Raw genomic sequence first — 14,324 nt, forward strand, 5'->3', positions numbered from 1 at the left:
GAAATGTAGCCTTTCCAAATCAGCCCTGCTAAACTCCTCCTCTTGAACTTTTGAGGTGAATGTTCGTAGTTACTGACTAACAATGAACCGTTGTGTTTATCTGGGGAATGACTGAGGCAGAGTCCTATGACTTGATTTAGAAGTCTTTGCTTTCTTCTATAGACTTGGGGTTGGGATGCGAGACAGTAGATTCTCAGGACTTTAAGTTGGTATGTATGGGGTTTGCTGGTGTGTATGGGGGTCTTTCAACCTTTGTACAAAAAGAAACTTCATCGGTGATGTTTTCTGTGTGTGGGTCTGAAAGAAAGCTGAATGTTGTTAGCCTTCTGAGTGTTATTCTTTTGAATTTGACGATCTCAGTAAGATGTGGTACTATGATGTAGAGTCAGCTGGGCAGACTTTGGAGATAAAGACTAATGCTGTCTTGTGATACAGTAAATAAGCCTTTGCCTATCACCAGTGAGCTCAGCTTACCTGCTTGATTAACTGATCACATCTTGTTTTGCATTTCAGTACTTGCATGAGCAGTAGTTCAAGTCAGTGGCAAGGCCTGTGTAACTCTGGTTTTAGATCTGGTAGGTCTCTGAAGCCAGGTAACTGGCAAGCTTATAGCACAGAGAAAGGGAAAAACTAAGTAAGAAACAATGGTTGAAGTAAAGCATAACCTATTTTGGATCAGTCCACTGTACCCCAGGGTGAGCCAAGGCTATGATGAAGTTTACAAAAGCTAGTTTACTCCAGCAAATGAGGACTTATGATGCAAGACTTTAACATATGTTTAAGACAGTAGACGTCTGTCACGAGTTCCTTGTGGTTGATGTTGATCAGCAGGAGGGCTCTGTGTGGAAAGGCCTATGTGTAAACAGATCAAAACTCCAAAAGTTTTGTATAAAATATTTACGTGCTTTAGGGCTCTATGAATCTAGGGATGTGTTCATGAAATTGACTGCATCTGTTTTGGAACACTTTGTTGTTGCTTTAATGTGAGCTGTCACACAGTGTTTCGATGTGCCATAGCAGTGTTCATAAATCACTCATTTCTTTATTTACTACCTCAAATACCTGAGGCATGCCTGCAAAGAAACATTCTGAAACTAGAACTGTTCCTGCTTTTTGGGGGTGGAGGAGGGGGGAGAGGATTAAGAGGAAAGCAGGATTATACATATTCAGATCATACTAACATATGCTTAGTGGGGGTTAAGTCCCATGAGGTAAAAATTAATCCTTTCTGAAAATTTATTTTCTTTCTGGAAAACATCCTGTATTGAAGCTCAAGTATGGTTAAAACTGTGAGAACTTTCAGAGTGAGTTCTTTATGAGAGCCACTGTTTTCAGTTTTCACTTCAGTAGCAGCTTAAGCAACAATTCAGTACTACTCCAGGTAACAGAAAATATGAAAGCATGTTTCATAGAAATGTTTGTTAAAACAGGCAAACAGTACATATCAAACTCTGTGTTATGCCTGTGATTTGCATTGTTAGCCTCAGGTTTTTTGGTAGGGTTTTTTATTTGATATGAAAATTACAGAAGAAGGGAGACAGAATTCTTGTTTTGGATTCTCAGTGTTTCCTGTGAGAGGTTTTCTGTAGTGTACTGTGTTACAACGCAGTGTTCTGTAGGTTCTGTCTTTCAGGATAGTATGTCCTGTTGTAATAGCTGACCCTGGAAACTATCAGTTTCATGTGAATAGATGTAGTGGGAAACAAATGGCAGGTTTGATTGGCCTTTACTTCATTACAGAACGCATCAGGAGATGTCCACAGAAAAATGTCAGTTCTACTACAGCAGCGTTTTTCTAATTCTTCAGTTACATATTAATTTTGAGCCAGGTGTTAGACTAGCCCTTAGCCTCCTACTGAAAACTTACACCTCATGTCTGTGCTTTGTGGCAAATGTCCCATAAGCAGTGGTGTCATTGAGAGAATGGAATTTCTGTGGCAGTTGGACAAAGCCATTCATTTTGAAAACCAAAACCTCCCTTCTGAGTCGTCAGAGACATTGGTGAGGCGGTGTCAGAGGCGGCTCTCCTGCGCTCAGCTTACTGTAGAGCAGAACTGGTACAGGGTGTTCTGACATTCTGGCAGAGTCTGGCTTCAGATCCCTTCGTGGTTGCTGTGTGAAAGAGGAGGTTCTTCCTTCCAGCACAACTCTGAAGCCTGCATGTTTTGGGCAGTCTTTCCTAACACTGAAGTTGAGTGCTTGAAAGTAAAATTCAAAAATCACACTGCAGTGCTGGGAAGTCTGCCTTTTCTCTATCTCAGTCCAGAAGAAATAAGAGCTAAGGTATGCTGTCTTTTAATTTACTATTTTAATGTTAAAGGCAGGTAGCACTACATATTATTGAAGCATCTGTATTTGTTCTGTGCCTTGCTTGCTGTATGTTGGTTTTAGTGTTTACTTGCAGCTGCAATAGCATGTTGCTGAGGTGATCTTTCACTCTCTTGGCATAAAGTGGTATGATCCTTTTCTGCCCCACAAAAGTGCCACTGTTGTTGGGCATTAATTTAAATTAAAAGCATCCAGCACCAAACAAAGCAAGTATTTTGTGTATTGTACTAAGATGTCTTCAGGAGGGACAGAGAAGCCTTGGTTACAGGCTGTGCTGGTATAGTTCAAGACTTCCAGTTTAAAAAAAGAAAAAAGCAGGGAGAAAAAGAAAGAAAAAATAGTGTTTTATGCATGTTACTATTCTCCCACCTACCTAATGGAAGTTGAGGGTACAGAAAGGAATGGAGGCTGGTGTCTGTTACACCAGATAAGCTTTTTGACGTTCTGGAGTGGGTACATGAGATTTCTGCCAGTAATGCACAGTAAAGGAGTTAACTTTTAAAACATGTTCTTGTTTTTAGCTGGATTTGTAATTGTGTAGAGAGAGAATAAGAGTGTCTGCAATTAGTTTGTTGCTTTCCCTTAACAAAAAAAAAAAGTAGGCCAAACTGCTAAAATAACTCAGTATTACTATTTAAACTCACAATTTTGTGCTTACAGTCTGAAGGACTCGAATGTTACAGGAAGCTGTTGGAAACAGACTTCCATTCAGTTAAACCAAAAGTGAAACTGGTTACCAGAACTCTGATATCAAGTCTTGTGAGCTGGAGAAGTATGTTTTTAAAAAACAAATCATTGCAGTGAGCTAGAAACACTGACACAGAACCACCAAGACTTCAGTGTCAGGTTATAGCTGTGCCTATAGCTCTAAGGATAATGATGGAGTGATTGCTTACTTCTGAGACAAAGCTAGATAGTTTCCGTCAGCAATAGTAAATCTAAAGTTTGACTATAATATTATTCTCTTCAGAGATGGAAACAAGACTGACCTTAATTGTCATTGGCCAGCAGTGCAACGCAAGCCCAGTTTCATTGATAACCATTTGCAGAATAGCTCCTGACAAGGGTGAGGCAGGAGGCCTGACCGGTTGAGCACTGGGAACTCAGCTGGCCTCGTGCAGGGCTCACTAGAGCACTCTGTGCCACTGTCTCTGTGAAGCTGAGTGAAAAGCTTGCACTGCTGGTGGTGATGCTGGCATTGTGGGCACCACTGACGGGGATCAAAAGGATAGCAGCTATTCCATAGTCGGAAAACGAGGAGCTAAACCCAGTGCAGTGTGAATTGCCATCTGTCTCTCAGTTCAGACACCACTACTAAAGGTACCATGCCTCTGTTACAAGCTGTGCCTTACACAGGCTGCCAGTAAAATTACTCTTTCTGTAATTCCTCAGCATGCTCAGACTGGATTTTTAGAGCTTTGTATACATAGATATCTGCATCACTTTGCTGTGATATTTACTATATTATATAAATATTTGTATCACTGTGTTAAATGTGTGGCACTCAGCTAAAGCAATTTTACAATATCAGGTGATATTTTACTGAAAAATGTTGATCTCTTGACGTCTAGTTTAATAGACTGAAAGGCTTCTCAACTTCATTGTTTTATGCTTGTCTTCCTGCTTATTACACGGATCCTAAAGTTTTTGTGTTAATAACAATTTTAAAAACTAGTCTGGAGGTTCCTTTTGTAGTCTTGCAGTTGTTTTTGTGTTGGGCCGCTGAAGAAAGACACGATGGGAAAGAAAGAACTTTTACAAAAGGAGTAAAGCTGAAATGTCATCTCCAGAAACAGTGGTGGAGTAGCCAGGAAGGTGGACTAGTTCACCTCAGAACTTATTTATTGGCCCAGTCTTGTGAATGAGAAATAGAGTATGGCAAAATTATGCATAATAGCAGTCATCTTCTTATGTTTTGTGAAAACCTGTCCCTCAGCTGGTCAGTTATGTTGTTCAATAAAGTATGCTTTAAAAACAGTGCCAATCTGCCTGTCCTGTGGTGTTTCTTATTAAGGTTGGAAGAGAGTGTGTGGTCCTGGGAAAACAAAACCAAAAAACCCAACAACATAAAAAACAAACAAACAACAATCCCTGTCCTCCCTTTACACAATCATTTTACTGCAGGTAGGTTTTAGGAGATGTGTCTCAGCGCCTTGTCTTTTATTATCGACAAAGTAGTGGTATTTCTTAAAGCTGCTTTTTGTTTAAAAAACTGCTTATTTCAAATAAGGTATTTTTAAGTAGAGTTCATGAAGGTTGTCTGAGCTCTGTTTCTGCAGCATAGCTTTTTTACAGGTGAAATCAGTTAAGTAATGGTAGTAGAAACTTTTTTTTTATTTTTTCATTCTCACATTGACACTGTGGAATTGTTTTGGTGCTTAAGGATGTTGTGTATTTACAGACAGTATTTCCTGACCATGACCTTCAAGGAATGACTAGTGTAGAGGTGCCAGGATGTAAAGGTTGATAGAGCCACCTCTGGGCTCACTGAATGTGTATGTCCATCCCATAAGCTCAGTACTGTAGTCAGAAGTTTTTATTACACATTTCATCTCAAGCCCCCAGAAATTGAATTAAGGTTTCTTTAAAACCAGGTTACTCAGTTATGAATGAACATCCCAAAGATTACAAGCAACAAACTTAAATGGGTTTTCTTTTTTCCTTAGCTTTTGGCTAGGGTTGTGTTCCCTATGTGACAGGTGAGAAGGTGGGGTTTTTTTGGGTTTGTTACCTATAAGTAGTGTGACTAGTAAGTGTCTGGCAACTAAGAAACCTGAAAGTACACAGAAAAGTGAACCTCACTGTAAAGCTGGCAATTTTTTTTCCAAAAAGGGAATCTATTTGTAGTGCACCTTCTGCAGTTTTGAATAGCTCTATGTTGTGATAGGGCAGAGGAACCCAAAAGTCAAGAAAATACTTTTTTGGAGAAGGCATAGTGTCTTAAGCCTGTATCTGTTGTTGCTTGTTTAGTCACACAACTGTGCTTTTCAAAGATGCAAAAAAAGTCCATTTGGGTATTTGAATTGTTTCAATTTTCCTTCAGTTTGCTGTAAGTTTTAGATAAATATTTAAATCACTCATATCACTTATCAAACCAAAGCATTAGAGCATAATGGCATCTAATTCAATCCTGCGAAAACAATATTATTGCAAATACCATTTTAATAGCTGTTTTATTTTGCTGTTTAGTAAAAATGAAAAGTACCATTTTATTTTCAGTCCTCTATCCTCCCTGTCTGAGGAAAGTAAAATACTGATGCTGTTTCTCTAAGTGGGTGGTTCCTTAACTGTTTGATAGCACACCAAATGTATTAAGCAGAAACTGCTTGATAACAGATCTTTTGCAGTGGCATGTCTGATTTGTATGAAACATTGCAGTAATTGGCTTCATTGGTACCATCAGAGTGAACTTTAAATGAAAGTGACAGTAACTAGTCCAGACTTCTTTCATTTTGTTCAGGGTAAAACTATTAGACAGTAAGTGACTTACTGGTTTTTCTGCTTTCAATTAGCAACCCAATTTTATACTCTTTTAATTATAATTTAATTGGATTCCCCCCTTACACTCAGAGCCTGGCAGCCAAACCAGCTGATTTAGTATTTGGCACAACCGAGGGGGTGAAAATTTCTTCTATAAATCTTTCTCTGGAGGATATGTTTCTGCCAGCACAGGAGCTCTCCCCTGGAAGTGGCAAACCTCCTTTAATAACTCTTTTCTAGCCTCATTTGTGCCCAGCTCCGAATCCACTATTTGAATAGTGGTTGTAACTGAGGGGGCTGAAGCCTCCAAAGTAAAGCTTTAATGTAAACTGTAACCAGATAGGACATACGAACAGTTCTTAAATTAGATTCAAAAAGGTAATGTTGGTATATGTGTGAGTTGTCCCTGTAACTGTTCCAAGAGATTAATTGTCATGTCCTTGCATGTTCTTAGTGGGAATTAGTGTTGTAAACTGACCTGTGAAAGTAAACTAGAGGACAAGGCAGGGGTTGGGGATGCTTTTAAAAATGGACTCGAAAGGAGAAAGGAAAAGGCTCGATAGTTTAGAGACTGAAGGAGAGGTAGCACATTGAAGCCTTGCTGTGCTGGGAGAAGTGATCTTTCCTGAACCTTTAGCTACAGCCCTCTTCCCTGTGCTGGCAGACAGAGGAGGCAGGAATACACAAGTAAAAAAAAAAAAAAAAAAAAAGAGGGAAGTAGGAAGGACATGTTGCTCTTCCATTACTAGTCCTGAACTCAAAACACGGATAACATCATCCTCTCCGGAGCCAATTGCATGTGTGGGTTTAAAAAAAAGTCCACCATCTGTTGGCTGGGCCTCTCTTTTTGTCAACTTCTGGTTCCTTTGTAAGCTGTTTTGGGAATGCAGAGGGAGGGCTGTTTGCATCAGCTTTAAATCAGTTAACAGAGGAATTTTTATTTGAACCGCCTTCTGTAATCCTCAGGGTTAAATGTTTTCAGCTCATAGTTCAGTTGCAGTTACTTGTAGCTGGCATTCACATTTGCTCTGTAATTCAATTTAGATGATGCTGCTTGGCCTAAATTGGAGCCGACTAGTAGAAGGAGCTTGGTCCTTGTAGAAACCGATCACTAACTCCATAGTTAAGGTCATCTAAGTAGAGCTGTAAACATTTCCTCTCAGTTTTAAGGTGTAGTTCTCTAGCTCAAATTCACTTACGGAATTGTGATTGATACTGTCAGATTTTATTTGGCAGATTTCTCAACTACCGAGAATGCTGACTAACAACCTTATTGTCGTCACAGAAATACTGTAATATTCTGGTTAATCCATGTGTTTTCCGTTCCAGCTGCTTGCTAGTTGCTTATTTATTAGAGTCTATTTTCTGAGTAGCTTCCAGCAACACATTCTTCGGAGAGATGAGATTTTATTCATACATGTATCTACTTATAGGTGAGGAATTTGAAACTGGAGCATGAGCAGGAGAAAAACAAGATCTTGTCAGAAGCATTAGAGACACTCGCTACCGAACACCATGAACTAGAGCAGTCTCTGGTGAAGGGATCTCCGCCCCTCAGCATCCTCAGTGAAGAGCAGTTCTATGATGCTGTTTCAGGTAAGTGACGATGTTCAGAATGTGATTGTGTAGCCAGAATGTGTGTAGTGAATGTGTTGCGAGTAGGGAAGGAGGGTGGGAGCAGTCTCGCTTTAAGTGAAATCTCTACCTTTTTAATGTGGACCTAATTTTAGAAAAATGCTGGATGTGCTTTATGAGCAGGACTCTAAAAAATTTGACAGATTTCACCTGTAGAATTGTATTGTTTCACCTTAATATGACAAAAGGTTGCAAAACCACGGGACAGTAATGACAGGTCTGATTGCTTGAGTGTCTGTGTCGTTTTTTTAAATAGCAAAACTTAAGGCTCCTATTTTGGGAACCGTAACTGTATCTTGTAGTCTTCTGACTTGCTTTGTCCGTGGTGGTGTATGCTGTTTCCTTTGTCCATAAAAATCCCTAGTTTTGAGGGATAATGAGGCTAAGAAAGGCTTGTTCCATTACAATTTCGTATACTCAAAGTGTTAGAGGTGGAAGAAAAGGATGAATCAAAATCCTTTGGTCGTTTCTGCAGTATCTCTTCTTTCCCTGTCTGCTCTTCAGTTTAGTATCTTTCATATTTTCATATGCAGAGCATGCAGACAGTGATTTTGGAAGATTCTGAACTGCCTAAGATGATTACAACATGCATCTGTATAGAGAGGCTGTACATAGTGCAGTTCAATAGTAGCTCCAACTGGCTGATCCTGGAGCACAGAGCTGTCTGTAACTATGGAGGATCTGGAAAAGCTTGAGGGTGAACATTATCTAACTGTAGCGGATAATGAGGTTGTGATGGCAAACTTCACAAGCAAGTATGGGTTTACTTTCTCTGTGAGTAAACTGTCTGATGCTTCTGACAGATGAGAAAAGCAGCATTTCCAGACTCCTTGATAGGTGTTGTGCAGTGAGAAACTTCAGCAGGGGAAAAAAAAAAGGCGAAGTGGGGTCTATGCACAGGAACACAGTGAATCAACAGCAGACTTCTAGGAGGACAAGAGACTAAGGAACCCTAGGAACAAGTTCTTCAACCAGAACCAAAAGAACAATTCTGCTGAAAGGCCTCAGGCTCTTTTGATTGTCAACAAAGCAGAGAATAGTTCTTTATCTGATGCTACTGGAATGTAGTCTCTCCAGCCAGGCTTGCTCTGTGTATATGAGAGAATATTCAGCTTTAAAGAGCTGTTGGTCTATACACCTCATAACTCACCCAGTCTCTAAATATTGTTGAATGGAAATGTCCAAAGCCACCTCGTAGTTGTCAGGGGTGGCGGCTTTGTCCTTGGAAGCTATGAACAAACGTCATCGAGTGGATTTGTAAAACTGCGAAACTTGTTGAGCGCGTGTATGTACACACATATATATATAAAAAATCATATATGTCATTTCTCTCTCCTTCAGGAAAAGTTGCTTGACGCAATTACACGAATTGCATTTTAAATAATTTTCTGGGACAGACTCACTTTCTTGACTGGCTGTCAATTTCATGAGACTGATGTTAGATTCTCTTCTCTAGGTGGTTCGCTGTTAGTGCTTTGCAGAGATTAGGGTCCTCTTTGTCTCTGAAGGTAGAGCTGGCTAGAAAAAGGGAAATGTGACATTTTCCTGACTGCTGGATGCATTTTATCACTTCCACCATAAGCACAAAAGCAATTAGTCTTTTGTCGGTGTGGTTTGAGGTGAGTTTTTTTACTAATCACTGGGATCTGGTAAAGCTTTGTAACCTTTTTGCTTTTCTGCCATGTCTGTAGAGTCTGAACCAGAAGGCTTCTTGCCTCCCTATGACAAGAATGCAGTGAGAGCAGAGAATCTGGGGATGTTTCACGCTGGCTCAGAGTTTTGGAACGTGGGTCTTCTTTCTCAGGCTAATGAGATGGAAGATATGATCCTAAATATTTTCATAATAGAGAGCAGTGGGTGGGCCTAATTGTCAGAAGCTAAAAATTTTTGTTTCTGGAAGTTTAAATTGCTATGACTTTGTCTTCAAAGCTTTTGCTTAACCTGATTTGCAAACTGATAGCATTTTATTAAGTTAAATTATATTGACTTTGGACAAATAGACATATTCATGAATCGCCTTTCTAGGCTGTATAGGAGGTTGAGCAAACACGGATGTATTTTAACAGGGTGATATAACAAGTTAGAATGTCTGTCAACGGGAAAATGCCACTACTTAGAGTATTTCTTCTATTAGGATACCATCTTTTTCTACTTATAGTTCTCTGAATTTTTAAATCTCCGCTGTAGGAGTGAGTTTAGAAGTGAGAGTGTTGCATAACTAGGCTTGCACTTTGAGCTGAGGAGCTGTTAGTTTTGACTTGACAGGTTGAAAGAAGAAGCCACTGCTGCTTTTTGTTTTGTTTTTTAAGGGAATGTTGTCTGCATATAAGACATTTCTTGTTTACTCTCAACGAAAGTATCACTAGTGGGACAATTCAGAGCAACGCAAGACTTTCAAACAGGTTTTTGAGGAAGAAGTAGATTCAAAAGGATGTGTTCATGGCAGCAGCAACTTGTGCCCATGTAGTTCACACTGTAGAGGAATCCAGTTGCTCCTGAGTGAAGCTGAATCAGAAGATACACTCAGTCCATGGTAGCAGAGTAGAGCTAACCTGAAGAGACCACCTCTAGAAATGTGTCTGTTTCAATTGTCAAGGCCTCAGCACCATCTGTTCTGCTAGCAAATCTGCTCTGACCAAGCCACGCTACCTGCTATTGTTGGCATAGACTGAACTGGTCACTGTTAAGTCTGTGTTGTGTACTTCTGTCTGTAGAAATTGTGACCACAGTTACAGAAATACCCTCTTTCTTTTCCAAAACTGGAGTGAGGAAAATGCTTGTAATGTGCTAAGATTACTTCCTGAAGTTGGAGTCTAGTTTGTGAAGGCTGTTCTCTTTTTATTTTTCAGTGATATGCTATTGTCAGTGCTTTTTTGACTGCTGTGGTAACTCCTAAATCCCTGCAGTGGGAAAGCAGTAGACACCAAACATGAAAGGAAGAACCTACGGGAAGTGAGAGTTACTTGTGCTACCAAAGCATGGTTAAGAACAGCAAAGTTAAGGATGTTATTAATCTGAATTCTGATAGCAATAGGTCAGTTAACAGTGCTTCCTGGTGTACTGATCCTCTCATCATGGGAGTGGTGGAAATGTGTAATTAAACTTGATACCACACAGTGCTGGAGCTCTCGCTTTCAGGATTGAATGCTTAACATGTGTCAAACTCATGTTTAAAGCAGGGTGGGGCAGAGGGGGATGGCACTGGGGAAGGGAAGTACTACTAAAGTAGGAAAATTTGAAAGGAGCCATGCCATCTCCTAGAGAGCTGAAGAAGTTACTGGCTTTGATTAAGAATACAGACCCGAGGAGCATATGAAATGGAATACAAATGCAGTCTCCATCCACATTGCTGAAAAATGGGTAAGCAGGTCAAGAATTAAAGGCTTTTGCTTTGCCAATAAGATTCCCTGCTCATATGCAAATTGTGCACCCGGATTGGGAAGAACTTAGATTTGCCTTGGGTTTTCTCTTTAAAATGTTTTATCTGAGAGGTAGGAGGTTTTTTTCTGCAAGCACAACTTGTGTGTCTTGAGGAGGTTATTGATAGGTTTACGTGGACAAAGTCTTACAATAAAATCAGTTATTTAGATACAGAAATATTTAGAGTACACTAAAGCTAACCTGTCATAGCACAGCTTCAACTGGTATGTACCACTACTGGGTGCTCTGTTTATAAACAACACTCTTAAATGGTACAAGAAGTAGTAGACTACTTCTGTTGCTTTTGCTCTCTTCCAGTTATCAGATCATAAAGGAATAAAAATGGTGCAAATAACATAGAAACCTATTGCATTTCCTTCCATGTTTAGAGTAGTTTGTCAAGAGGCTTTTTTTGAACATGCACCAAAAATACTTCACAGCCTCTGTGAGAACACTGCTGCCTGTGGACTTCTTGCCTTGAGCATAGTTAAAAGAATGAATTCAGGTATCTCAGAGGAATAGGAAACACCTGGTCAGAATTCAACCCCAGCTATGCCAGCAGTGTTTAACCTTTCTCAGGTGTATTATTAATCAAATACATTGCCCAAACTTTTCTATCTGGATCTGAAGACTTACCAGTTGTTGCAATAGGAGATGAATTCCCTTGATTTAAGTCTCTGTCATTGCTTTGGCTGTTTCCCCTTGCTCTCTCACCCTTACAAAATGTAGCTGGTGTTTTACTGTTACTCTTTCAGGTTTCATGAGCTGGAGAGCTTCCTAGTCAGCCTGGTCTTGTCTCAAAGATTACTTAAAAATTTTGGCTTGGGGACAGGGACTCTTATTCCTTCTCCACCCTCCTCAACATCCCCCCTCCCCCCCAGTTCAATAGAAAAAAGAAAACCCTCATTTTCTCCTAGTCATCTGTTTGACAGCTGCTCTGTAGAAACTTGTGAATATAAATCTTTTTTTGAAGTGACGGGGGAGTATGCAAATCTTAATTCAGAAAAGAGTTCGCTGCAAGTGCACAAGGAAAAGCTCCATTTGAGTTGCCTGTTGATCTGTGCTCACAATGCAATACTAGGTTTGTTCACTCTGACACCTTAACAAGCTCTCAAGGCTTGTTTAACTCATTGGATTAAAGGGGGTAGCTGAGGTTTAGGGGTTGGAGACTGAGATCTTTGATGGCAGGAGCTGTTGTAGACACACTTTCTCAGTTTCTCAGGAAAATGGGTGAAGTGTCTCTAGAGAGCAATTTCTTTAAAACACTGTTGTGTTTCATTCTTTTAGTGTTAGTTATTGTAAAGCACGCTCTTGTATTAAGTCAGGCACATGCCTTGGAGAAGGCTGGCTGGTCAGTGTCTACAACTCTGGAGAGGTTTGCAGGTGTAGAGCTCAGTCTGGCAGAATTGTCTCTCAGCACTATAAGGCCAGCATTAGGAAAACTTACCATGTTTGGTGTTTAAAAATCCCTGTTATATTTAGAAGCATATCCGAGAGCAATTGGCAGTTCTAGTGAAGCTTATCTGCTCTTCCCTTTCTGCCCCTGGAGTCCTAGGTCTGTTGCAGAAACTCAGTTTGGGGGAATTGGTGTGTCATGACTCTTGTCTGAAAGCAAGACAGTTCCTGATGGTACGGGAGACAAAAGGACCCTACATGAGGCGGCCTTTGCTTAATGTTACTGGGTTTGTTTCATGCTTTTCTTGTTGTAAATTCTGTTGGCATGGTTGAGCAGCTGTTTCAAAAGAGATGGAATACATACCTTGATGGGATTTGTAGCCTGTCATGTGGGGATACTGAGGATCAAGTTGTGTTACACTGCTAGAGTGTCTCTTCCTCTGTGATGTTTGGATATACAGGAAAATGGTGTTTTCCTGACTGCCTGGACTTAAGATCTCTAAAGAAATCTGTATTTTATATAAGAGACTTGTCTGCAAGTAAAAATTCTTCTTCTTATCCTACTTGTTATATATAGTACCCACCAAACTAATGCTTTGATATGTTATATCATAATTTGGCACAGAACTAGACTGACAAATTTGGGGAAAATTGTGAGAAGATTCTCTGGAGTGCCAGTCCACTTTTTTTAACATATCCTCAGCACCAGCTGGCATTCTTTTCATTCCCTAGCAACTGGCTAAATTTCAGTACTGTCTTGATGAGGATAGGGATGGATGTTTTAATGAAAGATCTCCTTTATGCTTCTAGAGCTCTCTCTAGAGAGAATGAAGACATTGTGACACAACCCATCCGTTCATCAGGATTTTGTCCTGTTCTTGACTCTTCTGTAATCTGGATATAGTAGAAACTCTTCTCATTATTCCCTTCAGAAAAGCAACACATAATTTACACGTTCTGGAAAAGCTGGCATACTTTTTTGAAGAGAAAACAAGAAAGCTCCTGGCAGTAGACAGCTGTGACTGAGATATTCTTTGGGATGGACTGCTACTTCAGCAGGTTTTGATTACTAGCTTTGAATTAGAATGAGTGTGTGAGAGAATGACTAATTTTGCAATTATTTCTCTGGGGTTTTGCAGGCAAGCGCAGTAGCATGTGCTGAAAGCAGTACATGCCAGGAACGGTGTCTACTACAGTTTGGGTCCACTTTTTTTTTTTTTTTTAGGAGCAGTGAGGCTTGCATTAAGCTGTTTATCATTCAGTGTTTTACCTGGTTTCTGCTAAAGGGTTTTTCAAATGGGATAGAAGTTGATGTCTTGAGCTGTTCCCTTACTTCCTGGAACTTGCAATTGGATAATGTTTTGATAATCTTGTCAGGTTTGAAAGAAAACGTGCCACAAAAATACAGCCTTTTGCCAGGAAATTTTTATTTCTGATTTGGGGCAAGATTGTCTTTTCTCCAGAGCTGGGCAAGCGCTACCTGACCAAAACACTGGTTGGGAAGAAGGTGGTGGTGTTGGTGTTGGGCTCAGTTTTAGATGTGGCATGGATTGTACTATTAACCTGCCTTCCACAGTACGAAGTTTATCTGGTTGATTAGTGAGTGAGCTTATCGTTTAGACTTTGCTGGGACTTACGTGGTTGGTGTAATCTACTGCAGACGATACCTCCTCCTGTTCTTTGGTACCTGTTCAGTAACCTGGAAAGTGAAAGCTGATAAACAGCACTGAGTCTGTTAAGAACTTAGGTCTAACTGAAGGACAAGTCATTTACTGGCACATCAAGGTACCTGTTAGCTAGTTAGGTAAGGTACTGGCATCTCTATGGCATTGGCATTTGTCCTAAGCAAGTTCTAGTAGCTTCGGCTAAATTAAAATGTCAGATTTTGGCTCTGTTTGATAGCGAATTTTTAATGTACTGTGTTCTTGCTTGTTGTGCAGTTTCTTTACATCTAGATGCTGAGCTGCAGCGGTCTGTGGCAGTACTAGTTACTTACCAAATGGATGCTGTCATCAGGACACAGTAGCCTACTTAGGTTTCAGTTTTTTACGCGGAGGAGAGATCTG

At 40.1% G+C, this 14,324-nt stretch overlaps 1 protein-coding gene across 5 annotated transcripts in view; it reads left to right on the forward strand.

The window, feature by feature from the left end:
• Positions 1–14,324, forward strand: part of OSBPL1A (oxysterol binding protein like 1A) — an 86,589-nt gene that overhangs the window by 48,079 nt on the left and 24,186 nt on the right. For 4 of the 5 annotated variants that reach the window (XM_027887576.1, XM_027887577.1, XM_027887581.1 and 1 more), the window contains one exon: positions 7,242–7,404. In XM_027887576.1, the coding sequence (XP_027743377.1) occupies positions 7,242–7,404 (163 nt within the window). Of the gene's footprint in view, positions 1–2,050; positions 2,284–7,241; positions 7,405–14,324 lie in introns of those variants that run through there. The other variant, XM_027887579.1, reaches the window with a different exon arrangement.

Source organism: Empidonax traillii, unplaced genomic scaffold (assembly GCF_003031625.1).
Source record: "Empidonax traillii isolate 1590-97213 ecotype Southwest subspecies unplaced genomic scaffold, ASM303162v1 scaffold215:size2007263, whole genome shotgun sequence".
In the NCBI taxonomy this organism is placed as follows: domain Eukaryota; kingdom Metazoa; phylum Chordata; class Aves; order Passeriformes; family Tyrannidae; genus Empidonax; species Empidonax traillii.